General features: G+C 36.8%; 1 protein-coding gene across 3 annotated transcripts in view; it reads right to left on the bottom strand.

The window, feature by feature from the left end:
* Window positions 1-2,937: 2,937 nt before the first annotated feature.
* Window positions 2,938-14,166, bottom strand: part of ADGRB3 (adhesion G protein-coupled receptor B3) — a 529,081-nt gene continuing 517,852 nt past the window's right edge. For all 3 annotated transcript variants that reach the window (XM_087945171.1, XM_087945164.1, XM_026665231.2), the window contains 2 exons: window positions 10,516-10,620; window positions 2,938-3,833 (listed from right to left, as the gene is read on the bottom strand). In XM_087945171.1, the coding sequence (XP_087801297.1) occupies window positions 3,642-3,833; window positions 10,516-10,620 (297 nt within the window). In that variant the 3' untranslated portion in view covers window positions 2,938-3,641. The remainder of the gene's footprint in view (window positions 3,834-10,515; window positions 10,621-14,166) is intronic.

Here is a 14,166-nt window from a genome sequence, read left to right on the forward strand (position 1 = left end):
ACATGCTATCCATCAAGGCAACAACCTCCTATATGAAAATCATACCCACATATGCATGGAAGTTGAATCTGCATCTCAATTCTTATGCGCACTATATTCACATTAGAGATCAGAATGTATAAGCCTATTTAAATGTAAAATTCCCCCAAGATGAAAAGACCATTGTTTTCCTTTTAAATGAAAAATGTTTATGAAGGCAAGTGGAGAAATTATTTCCATCTGTAGCATTAGCCTATAGAAACTGATGGGTGCCTCTTTCATCGTTTTGATTTACTTGATTTTATGTTAATATTTGCTCCTGTTTTAATTGCGATGTGTGTTTTAGTTCATGTGGTATTTGCTTGAATCATAAATAAATAAATAAAAATCAGAACATTAACTCTTTGTCATTATATACATACAGCAAGGACGAAACCCCTCAATACAGTCCTGATTTATACTAATATTTTTTTTAAAAAATCAAACAATTCTTTTCATGAACCTGACCATGTCCTTGAAGGCAGTCAATTTATTAATTCAACTAAACAAAATAGCTTACAATCTAAATCATACTTTTTAAAAAAATAATAATAAATATTGACTATAAGTGCATTAATATATTTTAATTATTTGTCAAGGAGAAAGATTATCCCAGCAAAGGTTATCGAAAAAAAAGGGTAGTTTGGTTTGTTCTCAAGGCAGGAACTACAGAACAAAATTTTGGTGGATTGTTTTCCCCCTTTGCCAAAAGAGAGTTGACAGCATAAGCAGAGCAGCACAAGCTCTGCAGGTGGAATTGATAGAAACTTGGTGGGAAAATGTCAGGCTGGCTCAACTTCATAGTCCTGTAGTGATGGTGGAATCATCTACTTTTTGAAAATGGCATTAGTTACAGCAATGTAATGCAGTTAAATTAATTCACTGTTAACCAAGAGCTTACACCAGGTTCTGAATGGAAGCAATAGTGTGCTCTATATATGATGACTACTTACATCATTATGTGAGCTAAAAAGTTATCGGCACAATGATACAAACACTTTCTCGGTGATTGTCATATCAGCTACTGTTCATCCATACGGGTCACAGGTTGCTGCGGCAGTTAAAGGTCTAAACCAGAAAGAGTAGCTGTCTTAGCTAGTTGGTTATAATGCACAGAATGGCATTTGAGTTGTTAGAAATTGTCTTTAAATGGCAGGGAAAAACAATTCTGCCTTTATTCAACACAGCTGAGCAACAGCTTCTCCCTTTTGTAGAATCGTACTGTTTCCTCGAAAATAAGACTTGGTCTTATATTAATTTTTGCTCCAAAAGAAGAATTAGGACTTATTTTCTGGTTAGATTTTATTTTCAGAGAAATACAGTACTAAAATGTGTCTGTCTGGCTGATGATCTTAACTGGGGCTTATTTTGGGGGTAGGGCTTATATTATCAGCACCTGGAAAAATCATGCTAGGCTTATTTTCCAGTTTTGTCTTATTTTGGGGAAAATAGTGATTGCAAAATAAACCATACTGGGAGGACCACAAACTAGATTGTTTCAAAGTCATACATTTTGAACCCTTGGTTTATAGGTTGTTTTAACACTCAGTAGCCAAGATGGGTATATGAGGAGTTTAGCTGCATTGGTACCGGGGTGGAAGAGAAGAGATTGAGACCTTGTCTACTGCTGCCAAATGAGGAATGAGCTCCCTGCCAGAGCTCATTGGGAGGAAACTTCTTGCAATGGGCCCAAGTTGGCTGATTCTGTGTGAGATTTCTTCAAGGACAAAGATTATTCTTTGCACTGGTGCCTCCATCCAGCTTCACTACTGTTTTTTTACAGGAAAATATCTGTTGCATCAAGTTTTGCTTGGGCTCTCATAATGCTCAAGTACTCACTGAAAGTGAGTTGGGCGACCATATAAATTTTCTGAAATGAACCAATAGATAAAATTACAAGAGTCAGTTACAGAATTTGAAAAGATGTGATCATGGTTCTCAAAGTCAAAGGCAGTCATGAGAGAAAAATCCAACCTTTCCTTGTTATTAGGTAACTAGATTTCCACCCCCAATCCAGTAATGCTTTAAAAGTGTCTCAGCAACCATCACAATGACAAATGCTTAACTGATACAAGTAGGTGGAAGATTCTACATTTAACTAACATTTGCATTTCAAAATGTCTTATTGTACCACGCAGGCCAGTTGGATTTCATATATTTATTTAATACTGCCTTCTTTACATACTATAAAATTTAATTCAGCATACAAAATATTGGGTAAAAATATCTTCATTCTGCTTGAGGTTAAGAGGTGATTTGCTACTATCTTAGAAGATAGACAGTGGCTGGTCCTTTAGATGTTCTTGGACTCCAGTTCCCATAATTCCTCATCAATGCTCACAGGGTTCGGGTTGCTGGGAGCTGAAGTTAAGAACATCAGGAGCACACCCATTGCCTACTGTATTTAGGTAGTGGTCAATCACACGTGGATTGCTATAATTCTTCTTCTAGCAGAAGCATCATGCTATGTACCTCAGTCCTGAAGGAAATAATACATCTTTGTTGGCTACAGAAAAAAAGAGAAAATATCATAAAATATCATTATAGTAAGATGGCAGTATATTTAAAAAAAAACATTTTTTTTCAGTCTCTGTGTTCTGAAACTTGCACAGTGTTTGTCTAGAAATTTTCTTTCTGTGGCAAGAGGGAAAAGGACTATGATTTACATAGAATGAATGTAGCAATGCTCTGACAAGTCCAATTTACATTGCCTTCATAGATTAGAAGAGGAAAAAAAAAAAAAGAACAGCTCGGCAAACCTATTATTACATTTGAGAAATCATTAGTCCCAAAGTAGTAATAACAGTACACTATTAACATTCTGAGTACATTTTTCAGCTTCAGTGTTGTTAAAAAAAACATGATAAATATGCAAATTTCAGATCAACAATCCAAAATAAAATGCACTGAAAATACTGATATGTAGACAAAAGTTTATTTACACCATACAACATTTTAAATATTTTATACACAGCTGCAGCAGGAAAAGCTATTCCGAGCTTCCCAGAGAAAACTGCAATAATAAAGATGTGAAATATATTATTCATATAAAAGTGAGATTATTACTTTATTGCATTTAAAGCAATGAAGAATGTAGCTCAACAGACATTCATTTAATGACAACAAAACTTTGCTTCCTCTGTTTCTTCTTCTTTTTCTGCTGCTTCTTCTTCTTTTCCCTCTTCCTCCTCTTCTTTTTATTTTAATATTATAAAGTAAAAAGTGTAGTAATGGCCAAACAGACTGTTATAAACTTTAAAAACTGCATAAATATATACATTGTGCTTCATGGTGAAGTTTTTTGAAAACTAAACCAAATGAAGCTGTTACAACATGAACCGTTGTCTGAGGTTTATCTATAAAGATTGACCTTACAAATCCATTCCACGGGTACTTACAAGACACGATGGTAAGAATTGTACACCTGGGGCCTCCACTAGGTTGGCTAGTGGAAATCGATTGTGTGACAAGAAAACCACTGACTTCTGGCCCAAGAAGGTGCTGATATGCCTTAGCCATGGTGTCCAAACAGGCTGGGTCAGGCTTCCCAACGTCTCTGGAGCGTCAGTGCAAACAAAATGATTCTAGGGTAAGCTTTGTGCCTCAGTTTATTTCACCTGTCATTAAACCTCGGTTTGAAAATCCCCTTCTTGTACGTCTAAAGGCAAGTTCAGACACTTTTCCCATTCTGCTGGTCTTAGTTCTAAAGCATCTTTTGCCTCTGAATCTAATACGTTGATGGTGGTATAATGTTGGTAATCGCTTGGGGCTTTGAAACTGTCCCAGGGACTCTTGCTGCTTCCTGCTGGATTTTCCTGTGAAAATTGGGAGATTTAGGGTGGCAACAAAGAGAAAGGGAGAGAGGGGGGGGGGGGAGAGAGAGAGCGCAATTAAAAATAACATAGAAATAACATTTCCTCTTCTGTTTTAGTAGATTCAAGAAATCACACGGGGAAACCAGTCATCAGAAGATAAGCCGATTTATCTCTGTTTGGCATAAGAAAAGATACCATTGTTGGAGGGAGTCAGCCTGGCCCATATTCAGTGTCCATTCTCTCATCCCTTTCCAAAGGGAGGTCACTGATACACTGGAAGGTTTGCCAAGAAAGCTGCCAAACAAATTTCCAGCACTGAACTGAAAACTGAGGAAATGAAGAGTTCACCAACCATCCCTGGCAACTGTGTGTTCAATTGACATTTCTTGGATTAGGAGGCAGTCATAACGGACAAGAAGTGATCGAACACTTCCAACTAAATGTTTTGAAGTTACAGATTTCATACTTTGCTGTAAGTCAAAGTTAACAGTGGTTTGAAAGGCCCTACAGGAAAAAGTAGCATAGCTTCTCTTCTAGGGATGGTTATATATGAAGAACTGGCTTTGGACCATAAGCTTAAAGGATGCAAATGATATCTATATTTTAATCACTTTGCAGAAATTCTCCCTTTAAGAAAACCCCAACATACAGACTTCCGGTTTGAAGGGCTTCGGCGACAGACAGAAATCCGCGATCGTGCGTGGTTTCTGTCTGGGCTCACCGCTGGAGCGCCCCGAGCCAGCTGGTTTCAGAGCTAAGCCACCCCGTAGAGGTGGTGAAGAGGGGGGAGACCACCAGCAGGGTTGAGGAGAGCCACATCTCTCCTCCTCAGCTGGCCATTACTCCCTTTCCCAAAGGTGGTTGCAGCAGTGGTCAGAAATGGCCACCACAAAGGAGAACTCTACCGGAAAAGAATGTGCAGGAGGAAGATAAGAAGTGAAAGTTTTGGCTGACCAGGTTACATTGTAAGAGCAACAACTAAGGTACTCTGGAATTTAAACTTACAAAAAATAACATCGCTCCCAAAGAAGAGTCGGAAGCAGCGAAGGAAAGTGAAAAGGGAAAGGTTTGGCTTTGTTTTCCTTCTTTCTCCTTTCCTATACTGACAATTAAGAGACTTAAATAAGAAATCGGAAAAATCCACTTTGACATCAATAGGCAATTAAGCTGAAAATAAAACAAAATGCCAAAGGGATAATAAAGATTTCTGGACATTAAAATTTTTCTTTTTCATAAGCAGGAAGGGAGAGAAAAAGAATAAGGGCAGGATCTGGAAGAGGGAGGAGACTGCCTGGAATTAAAAAGAATCTACAGTAAAACTTCAACAAGACTTCTAAAAGATACATTTTAACTGAAACTTTGCAACTAAATAGTAACCCCAGGAAGAGAAAGTGAAAAAAAAAAAAGAGCAAAAAAGGAACAACTTGCGTGTATTTGGATTATTTGGTGATCTTTGGATTCTTGGTTATTATATTTGAATGACTAAAATCAATCAGTTGGTTGTTTAAAAATTTATACAATGGCACCACTTCTGGATGAATTGAAAATGGAGATTAAAAAGTACAAAGAAGATGCACAAGAAGGGAAGGGTTCTTTTGGCTTTGTTTTTCAATTCTTAGAAATGGAGATTTGGAACTATGAGAAACAACAAGAAACGACTGCAAAACAAGAAGACTGGGACAAAGAAGAAGCCATATTTAATGAACAAGCAATTTTATGTGGGGAAGAAAAAGGAAAGGGGGGAAAGAGAATGGAGAATTTAAGACTTTAAAAAACAACCAAAGAAAAGAAAAATAATTCGAAAAATAAGTATAATACTGGAAAGCAACAGAAAAGGGGAATACAGAAGAGAGAAATAGAGGTAGAGAGACAAGGGGGTAAAAAGGGGAGAGAGAAGAAGAGAGGGAAGAAGGAAAGGAAAAGAAGTTACAAAGGACCGGAGCAACAGGACCTATTTAGAGATAATGGGTGAAAATCTAACTGAAAAAGGGATTCTGTAAAGGTACATAAGATTGTATTGTTATATTAGTAATAGAAATAACTTTAGAAAATTGGAAACAGCGTATGATTAAAATGAGGGATAAAATAGTTAGTGTAATTTAGTGAAATGTTTGTGAATAAAATAAGTGAAATAAAATAAATGAGAAAATTGAATTTGGAAGGAACGGGAACATTTTAATTAGTTGATGTTTTATAAAATATACGTGAAGAGGGGGGATTAATTATGGAAAGCTTATAATTGTTCCCATAGAAGTATGATATTTAATTGAAAAGTAATGTTAAAGATGTTAAGACTTTAATGAATATTAATATTAATGATAGAATTGAATTGGAATGGAATGTTGTTTTAATTATATACATTTATAATTTTTTTCTTTTTTAAAGAATACAGTGTGTATTTTAAGAATGTACCAAGCAGAATCTGAATGGAAGTTATGTATTATATTGAATGTTACAACTTTAGGGAAAAGATATAAAGGCGTCATACTCCAATCAGTAACTACAGGAGAAATTTTGTTTAATGAGAAAAGATAATAGATAATTGAAACAGGACAGACAAAAAATATAAATACAATGATTTGAATTGAGATGAGATAATTAAAATAAAACTGAGAAAATTAAAAGAGGGGAGAAGCTATGCAGAAAATGTAAAATAGTAATAAGATACGGAATAGAATATAAAAATGAGCATGAACCTGAATTTGTGTCTGTATGAAGAAATGTAACCCGGGATTACGCTACTTTCAAAAAAGATGTTTTATTTGTATTTTTTTTTCTCTTTGTGAAAACTCAAATAAAATTTACAAAAAAAGAAAAAAAAAAAGAAAATCCCAACATGGTACATACAATCTCATTTGGGAACACATATATACAGAGAGAGAAGCTTAAATTTTTCTATTCCTTTTGCACCATGGAATTTTATTTTGTCTTAATCCTTTGGTGCCAATGGAACACTTTTAAATCTCTTGTTCACATATGGAAAACAACATTTTTCCAAACAGGACAGGGAATAGTAAGGCAACAAAGACAAAGATTGCATGCAGTATAGTTCTAATATAAGATGAAATTAGTTTGACTCAAAAATGTTGCAACACAATTGAATTTAATCATTGCTTTTTAAACCCCTCAAGTTGCAATAGTCTTGTAGATCTTGGAGACTCCTATTTTCCTTTACAATTTTGGACACAAATAAAAAATGCTTGCTTTGTTCATTGTACAAGTGTACCAGTGATGCATGATGATGCTAGATAATCTTGCTGGTTGCCCGAGAGTTATAAAATTCTTTCTGAAGTTTATTAAAGTACGGCTCCTGCTTGGTTTATTCTGCTTCTCACTGCCTGGATAGGCCCAATATAGAAGCAGGAAGATCAGGCTGATGAGTAATCCTTTAAAAAAAAAATATTCTACTGGAGAAATGAGTTTGCCCCCATAATTTACCTTCAAAACTGGTAAGTGTATGAAATATATATATAGAAAAAGAGCTAGTCATGAAATTAAAAAAAAATATTCTAGATTGTTTTCTGTTCAGCTTTTCATGTGCTCACACTGTATTACTAGATAAAGTGCCCAACAGAAGAAAAGATTGATAACCTCCTTTAATGAAGGAACAGTGAGACAAAGCAGGAGAGCTCATAATGTGGAGAAGGTCTTAAGCCAGATAAAAAAGCAGAAATGGGCCTCAATAATCCTAAGGATTTTCTATTAACATGGAATCTGTTTCTAATTTACACCAAAGCTAATAAATCACTTGCTAACAATCTTTTAAGAGAGGCTCAATCTTAATCCACTGGAGTTTCATTTTAACCGGGTGCTAAGGGCACCTAGCTAGCACCCTAGCTGCTCTTAAATTTGCAGCATTCTGTACATAATACAAAAATGTAGATTTACTTAAATTTTTTATTTCAATTGTATATAATGTCAACTCAAAAATATTTCTCGTCTTTGAGATTTGCCAGCAGAAAGGGAGTAGGGGAAGTAATACATTCCTTAAATGTTTTCAAAGCTTCTGGTGTGCAAGACTATTACTGGAGAGCATGATTGATGACTCTTGGCTATGGATCTGTCCCATTGGAGAATATACACCCGGGGGGTGGGGGGAAGACCTGGGTCAAGGGTGAAATGAATGATGTGTCTCAGAGTCGGCTGCACCCAGGTAGCACCGGCATGTTCACTCCTAATAAATCTTTAAACTCTGAGAGGTGCATCTAGAGACTTACGATTTAAATGGGGGTGGATGCCGGAGCCCTGACAAGTAAATTGCTTTGTGAATGAAAATGATCAAAAAGTTCAATTGTTTTTGCTAATATTATATAACAACAATACCAGTCCTAGCTATTTAATCGCAATAACTCATATTGGTAGATTTTTATTTTTATTTTGTATTTGATTGTCAAAGTTTTAGGCTGTCTTTATATCTGAATTTTCCAAATTATGAGGGACAGATCCATACGGCATATGCAAAGAACCAGTTTCATCTCCTGCCTTCCAGAGGGCACAGACTGTGTTGACATACATTTGCTCTGTCCCCTATAGTTGATCCTAAGTCTGCCTCATTAGTGAAGCTTGTGTCTGGTGGCTTTCCTAGTAAATGACTGTGGAGGTAGTTAAGGTGCTAAATGGGTCTCCTTGCTGGTGAGCAAAACTGCTCTCCCTAATCTTGGGGAGTAAGAATGGTGAGCTTAGTCATCTGTCAGAACTTGATCTGATCTGGAGGAGAAGTCCCAGTAAACCAGAGGAGGTTTTACTAAGAGATCCTTACCTATGCCTTGTGTCACTTCCAGGGTCTGATGGACATTCATTCATTCATTCATTCATTCATTCATTCATTCATTCATTCATTCATTCATTCATTCTGTCTATCTATCTATCTATCTATCTATCTATCTATCTATCTATCTATCTATCTATCTATCTATCTATCTATCTCTGTCTGTCCTGTCTGTCCCTCCCTCCCTCCCTCCTTCCCTCCCTCCCCTATCTATCTATCTATCTATCTATCTATCTATCTATCTATCTATCTATCTATCTATCTATCTATCTATCTATCTATCTCTCTGTCTGTCCCTCCCTCCCTCCCTCCCTCCCTCCCTCTCTCTCATCTATCTATCTATCTATCTATCTATCTATCTATCTATCTATCTATCTATCTATCTATCTATCTCTTGCTTGATGTACAGAGATGGACTGATCTAACTCCATCTCCTCCATCTGGATTAAGTAGCTGGGAGAATTCTTCTTGTATTACTGGGGCCTAGGCACCCAATAAATGCTTGTTCAACCAGGTTGGGATGATGGGAAGCTATCTCCATTAAGGTAACATGACCTGCCAACTCGCTACATAAGGAATCCCACAGATCCCTGGCATGGTTTGTTGCCATTCACGCCTGTAGGTTGTTCATGAAAATGGCAGTGGCACTAAGTGAAATTGAAGAAACCTTTTTCTTTAGTCAGCATCCCCACCGTGTACCCTGTGTTGCCGTGCTATATTAGGCTATATTGCTGAATTGTCATGAATTGCCACATGCCACTATACCATAATCTATCATCTCTCTCTCTCCCCCCCCCTTCTTTTTTTTCTCCCTCCCTCCCCCCTCCCCCCTTTTCACACACATGCACACACACAATCCATCTATCATCTATATCAGGGGTCCCCAACCACCGGTCCGCGGACCGGTACCGGTCCGTGGAACAAGTCCTACCGGGCCGCTGGCTTGCTGGGTGCCGCCATCTTGTTTTGATGAAAAAGTGCTTCCGGTGAGCTTTTCCGGGTAGAAAGCTCACCGGAAGCACTTTTTCATCAAAACAAGATGGCGGCGCCCAGCTGATGTTTCGGAAGCCATACCGGCCACGCCATAATGAAAAGGTTGGGAGCTCACCGGGCACTTTCATCAAAAGATGCGCACTATCGCGGCACGCCAAAAAAGGTTGGGGATCCGGCGCGCTAAAGGTTGGGATCACTGATCTATATCACATTAAATGACAAAAGCAACAGGTCACTAAAAAGTGAATAAGGGTATTTAAAAACCTGAAAGATTTAAAAGAACTGAGTGCCACTTCTGAGAAGATTCTATCAATTCATCTCTAAAGCAGGGACACTAAGTAAGTTTCTAAAGATGATAATGCAAAGGAGGGTTGTTTCTTTATGGAAGAACACTTCTATTTCAAATAATTATGGCATATGAAGGTAACTACCAGTTCTTTGAGTTCTGCTTGGAAATTGACTGGAAGCCCAAAAAGTCTGTTTATTTTTGGTAGAGGTAGATGATATCTTAAAGCAACAATTTAAGAATTAAATTTTAAGCTACCTAAAATTTCCAAACAGTTTTCAAATATGTATAGTTCATAATGCTAGATGTCATAATTAATGCAAGATGTCATCAAAGAATAACTATGAATATCAGAAGAATTGTAGAAAATAGATAGTTGGGACATCTCATATTTTTATGAGTATCTGATAAGCAATGGATTTTAACAATGTTTTCTAAAGCTGCCCTTACCTCTAGCAGCTGAGCTTTATGAATAATATTCTACTTCTTGGGTATTTTTATTAACTTATATTAAGTAATATGCACTTTTTGAACATATTATCTTAAATTTATGGTGTGTCCCCCACCCACAACAGTTCTAAAAAATTGGGCATTCTTTCTTAAGTGGAAGTTAAAATTATATATTCCATACTTACCAAACTTCCTGATTTTGGTACATCTCTAAATCTGTCTAGTGTCTGAAATTTCTGATTTAATTCTTGAAACAGTTCCATGTGTCTCTTCCTCGTATGCATGACCTTCTGCAAAATGAAATGTAATTGCTTAGTATTAATAATGAGCATATTTTTTTCAAACATCCGTTATTTCCTCCAACATAACAAAGCAAATTGAATTGGGCTAAGACGTGGAAATGAAACAAGCCATGTGTCATATATTTGACCTGTATTAGAGGACTGTGTCTCCACTGCCCTTTCTGGAATTGCTGAAAAACAATGCTGGTTTATTTTGTGTTTCTGAAGGTGCATCATCACAAGAAGCTAAGTATCACTACGAATTATCTTTGCTTGACAGTTAAAATTAGTTTGAAAGAAAATTAGTTTGAAAGAAATAGCTATAGCACTAAGACTTATATACTGCTTCACAGTGCTTTTACAGCCCTCTCTAAGTGGTTTTACAGGTTTTTCATTCCCTCAGCATATTTTCCTCATACAGAGTCAGCATATGGGCCCTCATTTGACTGATCTCAGAAGGATGGAAGGCTGAGTCAACCTTAACCTTAATTTGAACTTGGAAGATCCAATAGTTATATATGTTTCTGATCAGCAAAATATCCATCTGAAGTTTTGCGGAGTAGGAAAGACCACCACTATTGTGAGACTGTTGATAAGTGAAGGCCTATTGGTAGTCCTTGACCTACAATGGCTCATTTAGTGACCATTCAAAGTTACAACGGCTCCGACAAAAGTGACTTCTGATCACTTTTCATACTTATGACCACTGCATCATCCACATAATCATCTAACCAAAATTCAAGTGTTTGGCAACCTACTCATATTTAGGACAGGGTCACATAATTCCCTTTTGAGACCTTTTGACAAGCAAAGTCAATGGAGAAGCCAGATCCACTCCACGACCGTGTGACTAACTTAACAACGATGTCAAGAAAGGCCGTCAAATGGGGAAAAGGTCACTTAACAACTGGCTCGCTTAGCAATGGAAATTTTGGGTTCACTTGTGATCTTAAGTCGAGGGCTACCTGTATATTGAAGGGGTAGATTTTTAGCTAACAGGAAGGAGTGAACTCTCCTTCTGCTATCACAATTCTATCACCATGGAAACCACAAAGAAAACACCTCATCCTATGAATAGAATCCTCCCATTCCTGGCCCTGGAAGCAAGGCAAAAGGAGAGTCTCTCCTGGCACTCCTACAGCACAAGGGGTTCTTCTTGGAAAGAGAGGGGTAGCAGAAAATCTTCATTTTTGGGCTGTAGGGACAGGCAGAACAGCAATGGGATTATTCTTCAGTGACCTCTGTTACAATAACCACTGGCACACCCCCTCAAAAATTCTCATCACTCAAGAAGTGGGATGCACACCTATAACATATGTACATATGTATGTAGGGTATGGCTATGCATCTGCGTTTTTAGTAAGATCACAATTACATTATGAGCAATGCTTCTGATTCAAATAGTGGAGGAGGAGGCTTATCAGAACAACGCATCTCAGCATTAGGGTCTTAATTTTTCATGCCGAAGGAAGTGTCATATTATTTCACGATATGGGCATGACGACACAGGAAGCGTTTACGAACCAATTAACCTCACTAGGATTGTGAGATGCTTCTTGAAGAGCAGAATCTGCAGTGGAGAAAGCCAACCTAAATTTATGGACATCTCACCCAAATGAGATTTTGCAAAAATAACCATTTAAAAACTCCTCAGGAACATACTACAGATATGCCTGCAGATATATGTGCAAGTTTTTTTGTTTTAAAAAAAACACAATTACATTTTCAAAATGATTGTCTGCTAAATAAGCCACATGGTAAGAAACAGCCTCAAAAGAAACTTAGCAAAGGAGCGTAAACACGGATAGTAAAATGCGTGACACATTTTGCCATCTTATACATGCTTCTTAGAATAGAAATGTCACTTACAGCCGCTATAAGGAGGATTAGAATTGTGACATGTAAGGTGGCTTCAAGCTTAAAGTCATACAAGATTCCATATGACAACAGTCACTTTTTTTTAGAATTAAATTTTGCTTAGTTTGGGATACAATGGACATCACTGAGGACATCATGTGTGCAATGGTGCCTGAAGGCATCATGTTGACAATCTCTTGCTTATGTAGTGATCCTTATAAGTTTTTGGTCTATTTAAAGGAGACTCACTAGGGAAAGAGTTCTGAATCAAAATAGAACAGTATACAAGAAGCTCCCATCCTTAAGATTTCTACATGCCTGGCTACCTTTAGCACAGAGATCTGAAAAGGGTTATTTGGCCTGATAAGCTTACAAATTTGTGACTGGGAACCAATTTACTAATGAATATTCAGTTTTTAGTACTGTAACTCTAAGACAATTTTAAGACTACACCTAATTTTACTGAAAAACAATTGATTAGCTACTTAATCAATTGCATTTCATAATTTTTGATTATTGATTTTGAAGAAAACTAAGTGAGTTTGTAAGTGAGGGATATATTTGGCAGAAATCAAATGGATTAGGCCTACATTCACATAAAGTAAACTATGATTAAACCATGGATTAAAATAAATGAGCAGCTTGTGTTTTCAGATTTTAAAGAGATTTGGGGATTTTTAATGGCATTAAATATATTTTAAGATTACACCACTATTTCTGAGTATTTCCACACCAAAATGGTGAGAAGCGGAGTCCTCATTTGTTACCAATTGTAGTTAGTGACAGTTCTGAAATTTCAAGAAATGCCTCAGGTCCTGCTTTGTTCTCAAGTTACCTACCTCTAGTATATAAGTATTGTGCAAAAGTGTTAGGCAGTTGTGCAAAAAATGCTACAAATGCTATAAAGCAACTCCATTGTTATAAACCCTCAACCCCTCACAGCTTCAACCTCAAACGGTCTACTGTGGACCTCACCCCATTCCTAAGAGGTCTGTAAAGGGGGTGTGCATAAGTGCACCAGTGTGCCTACCGTCCCTGCCTTACTCTCCCCATTTATCTGTATTTACTTCCTTTGTTCATGTTTATGTTCATACTTATACCTGCTATCTTGTACATGTTTGACAAATAAATAAAATAAATAAATAAAAATAAATTAAGAATACTTTTAGAAATATGTTAATAGTTTATTTATTTATTTTATTTATTTATATCAATTAACAAAATGGAAAATAAGTGAACAGAAGATAAATCCAAATCAAATCAATATTTGGGGTGATCAGCATTTGCCTTCAAAACACCAGCAAGTCTTCTAGGTACACTTGCACATAGTTTTGAACGAATGTGTCAAGGTTCCTTCAAGGTTGTTCCAAACATCTTGGAGAACTAACCACAGATTTTCTGTGGGTGTAGGCTGCTTCAAATCCTTCTGTCTCTTCATGTAATCCCAAACAGACTCAATGATGTTGAAATCAGGGCTCTATTGAACTTGCACATCAACAACTCCTTGTTCTTCTTTATGCTGAAGATACTACTTAATGACATTGGCTGTATTGTTGGGGCCATGGGCCTACTGCAGACTAAATTTAGGGCCAATCACATGCTTTCCTGATTGTATGGTATGATGGATAAGTATCTTTCTGTATTTCTCAGCATTGAGGACACTATTGAACTTGACCAAATCTCCATTTGTAGAAATGC

Source organism: Notechis scutatus, chromosome 1 (genome assembly GCF_049901735.1).
Source record: "Notechis scutatus isolate UNSWTSFEM ecotype Mainland chromosome 1, rNotScu1.2, whole genome shotgun sequence".
NCBI classification, from domain to species: Eukaryota; Metazoa; Chordata; class Lepidosauria; order Squamata; family Elapidae; genus Notechis; species Notechis scutatus.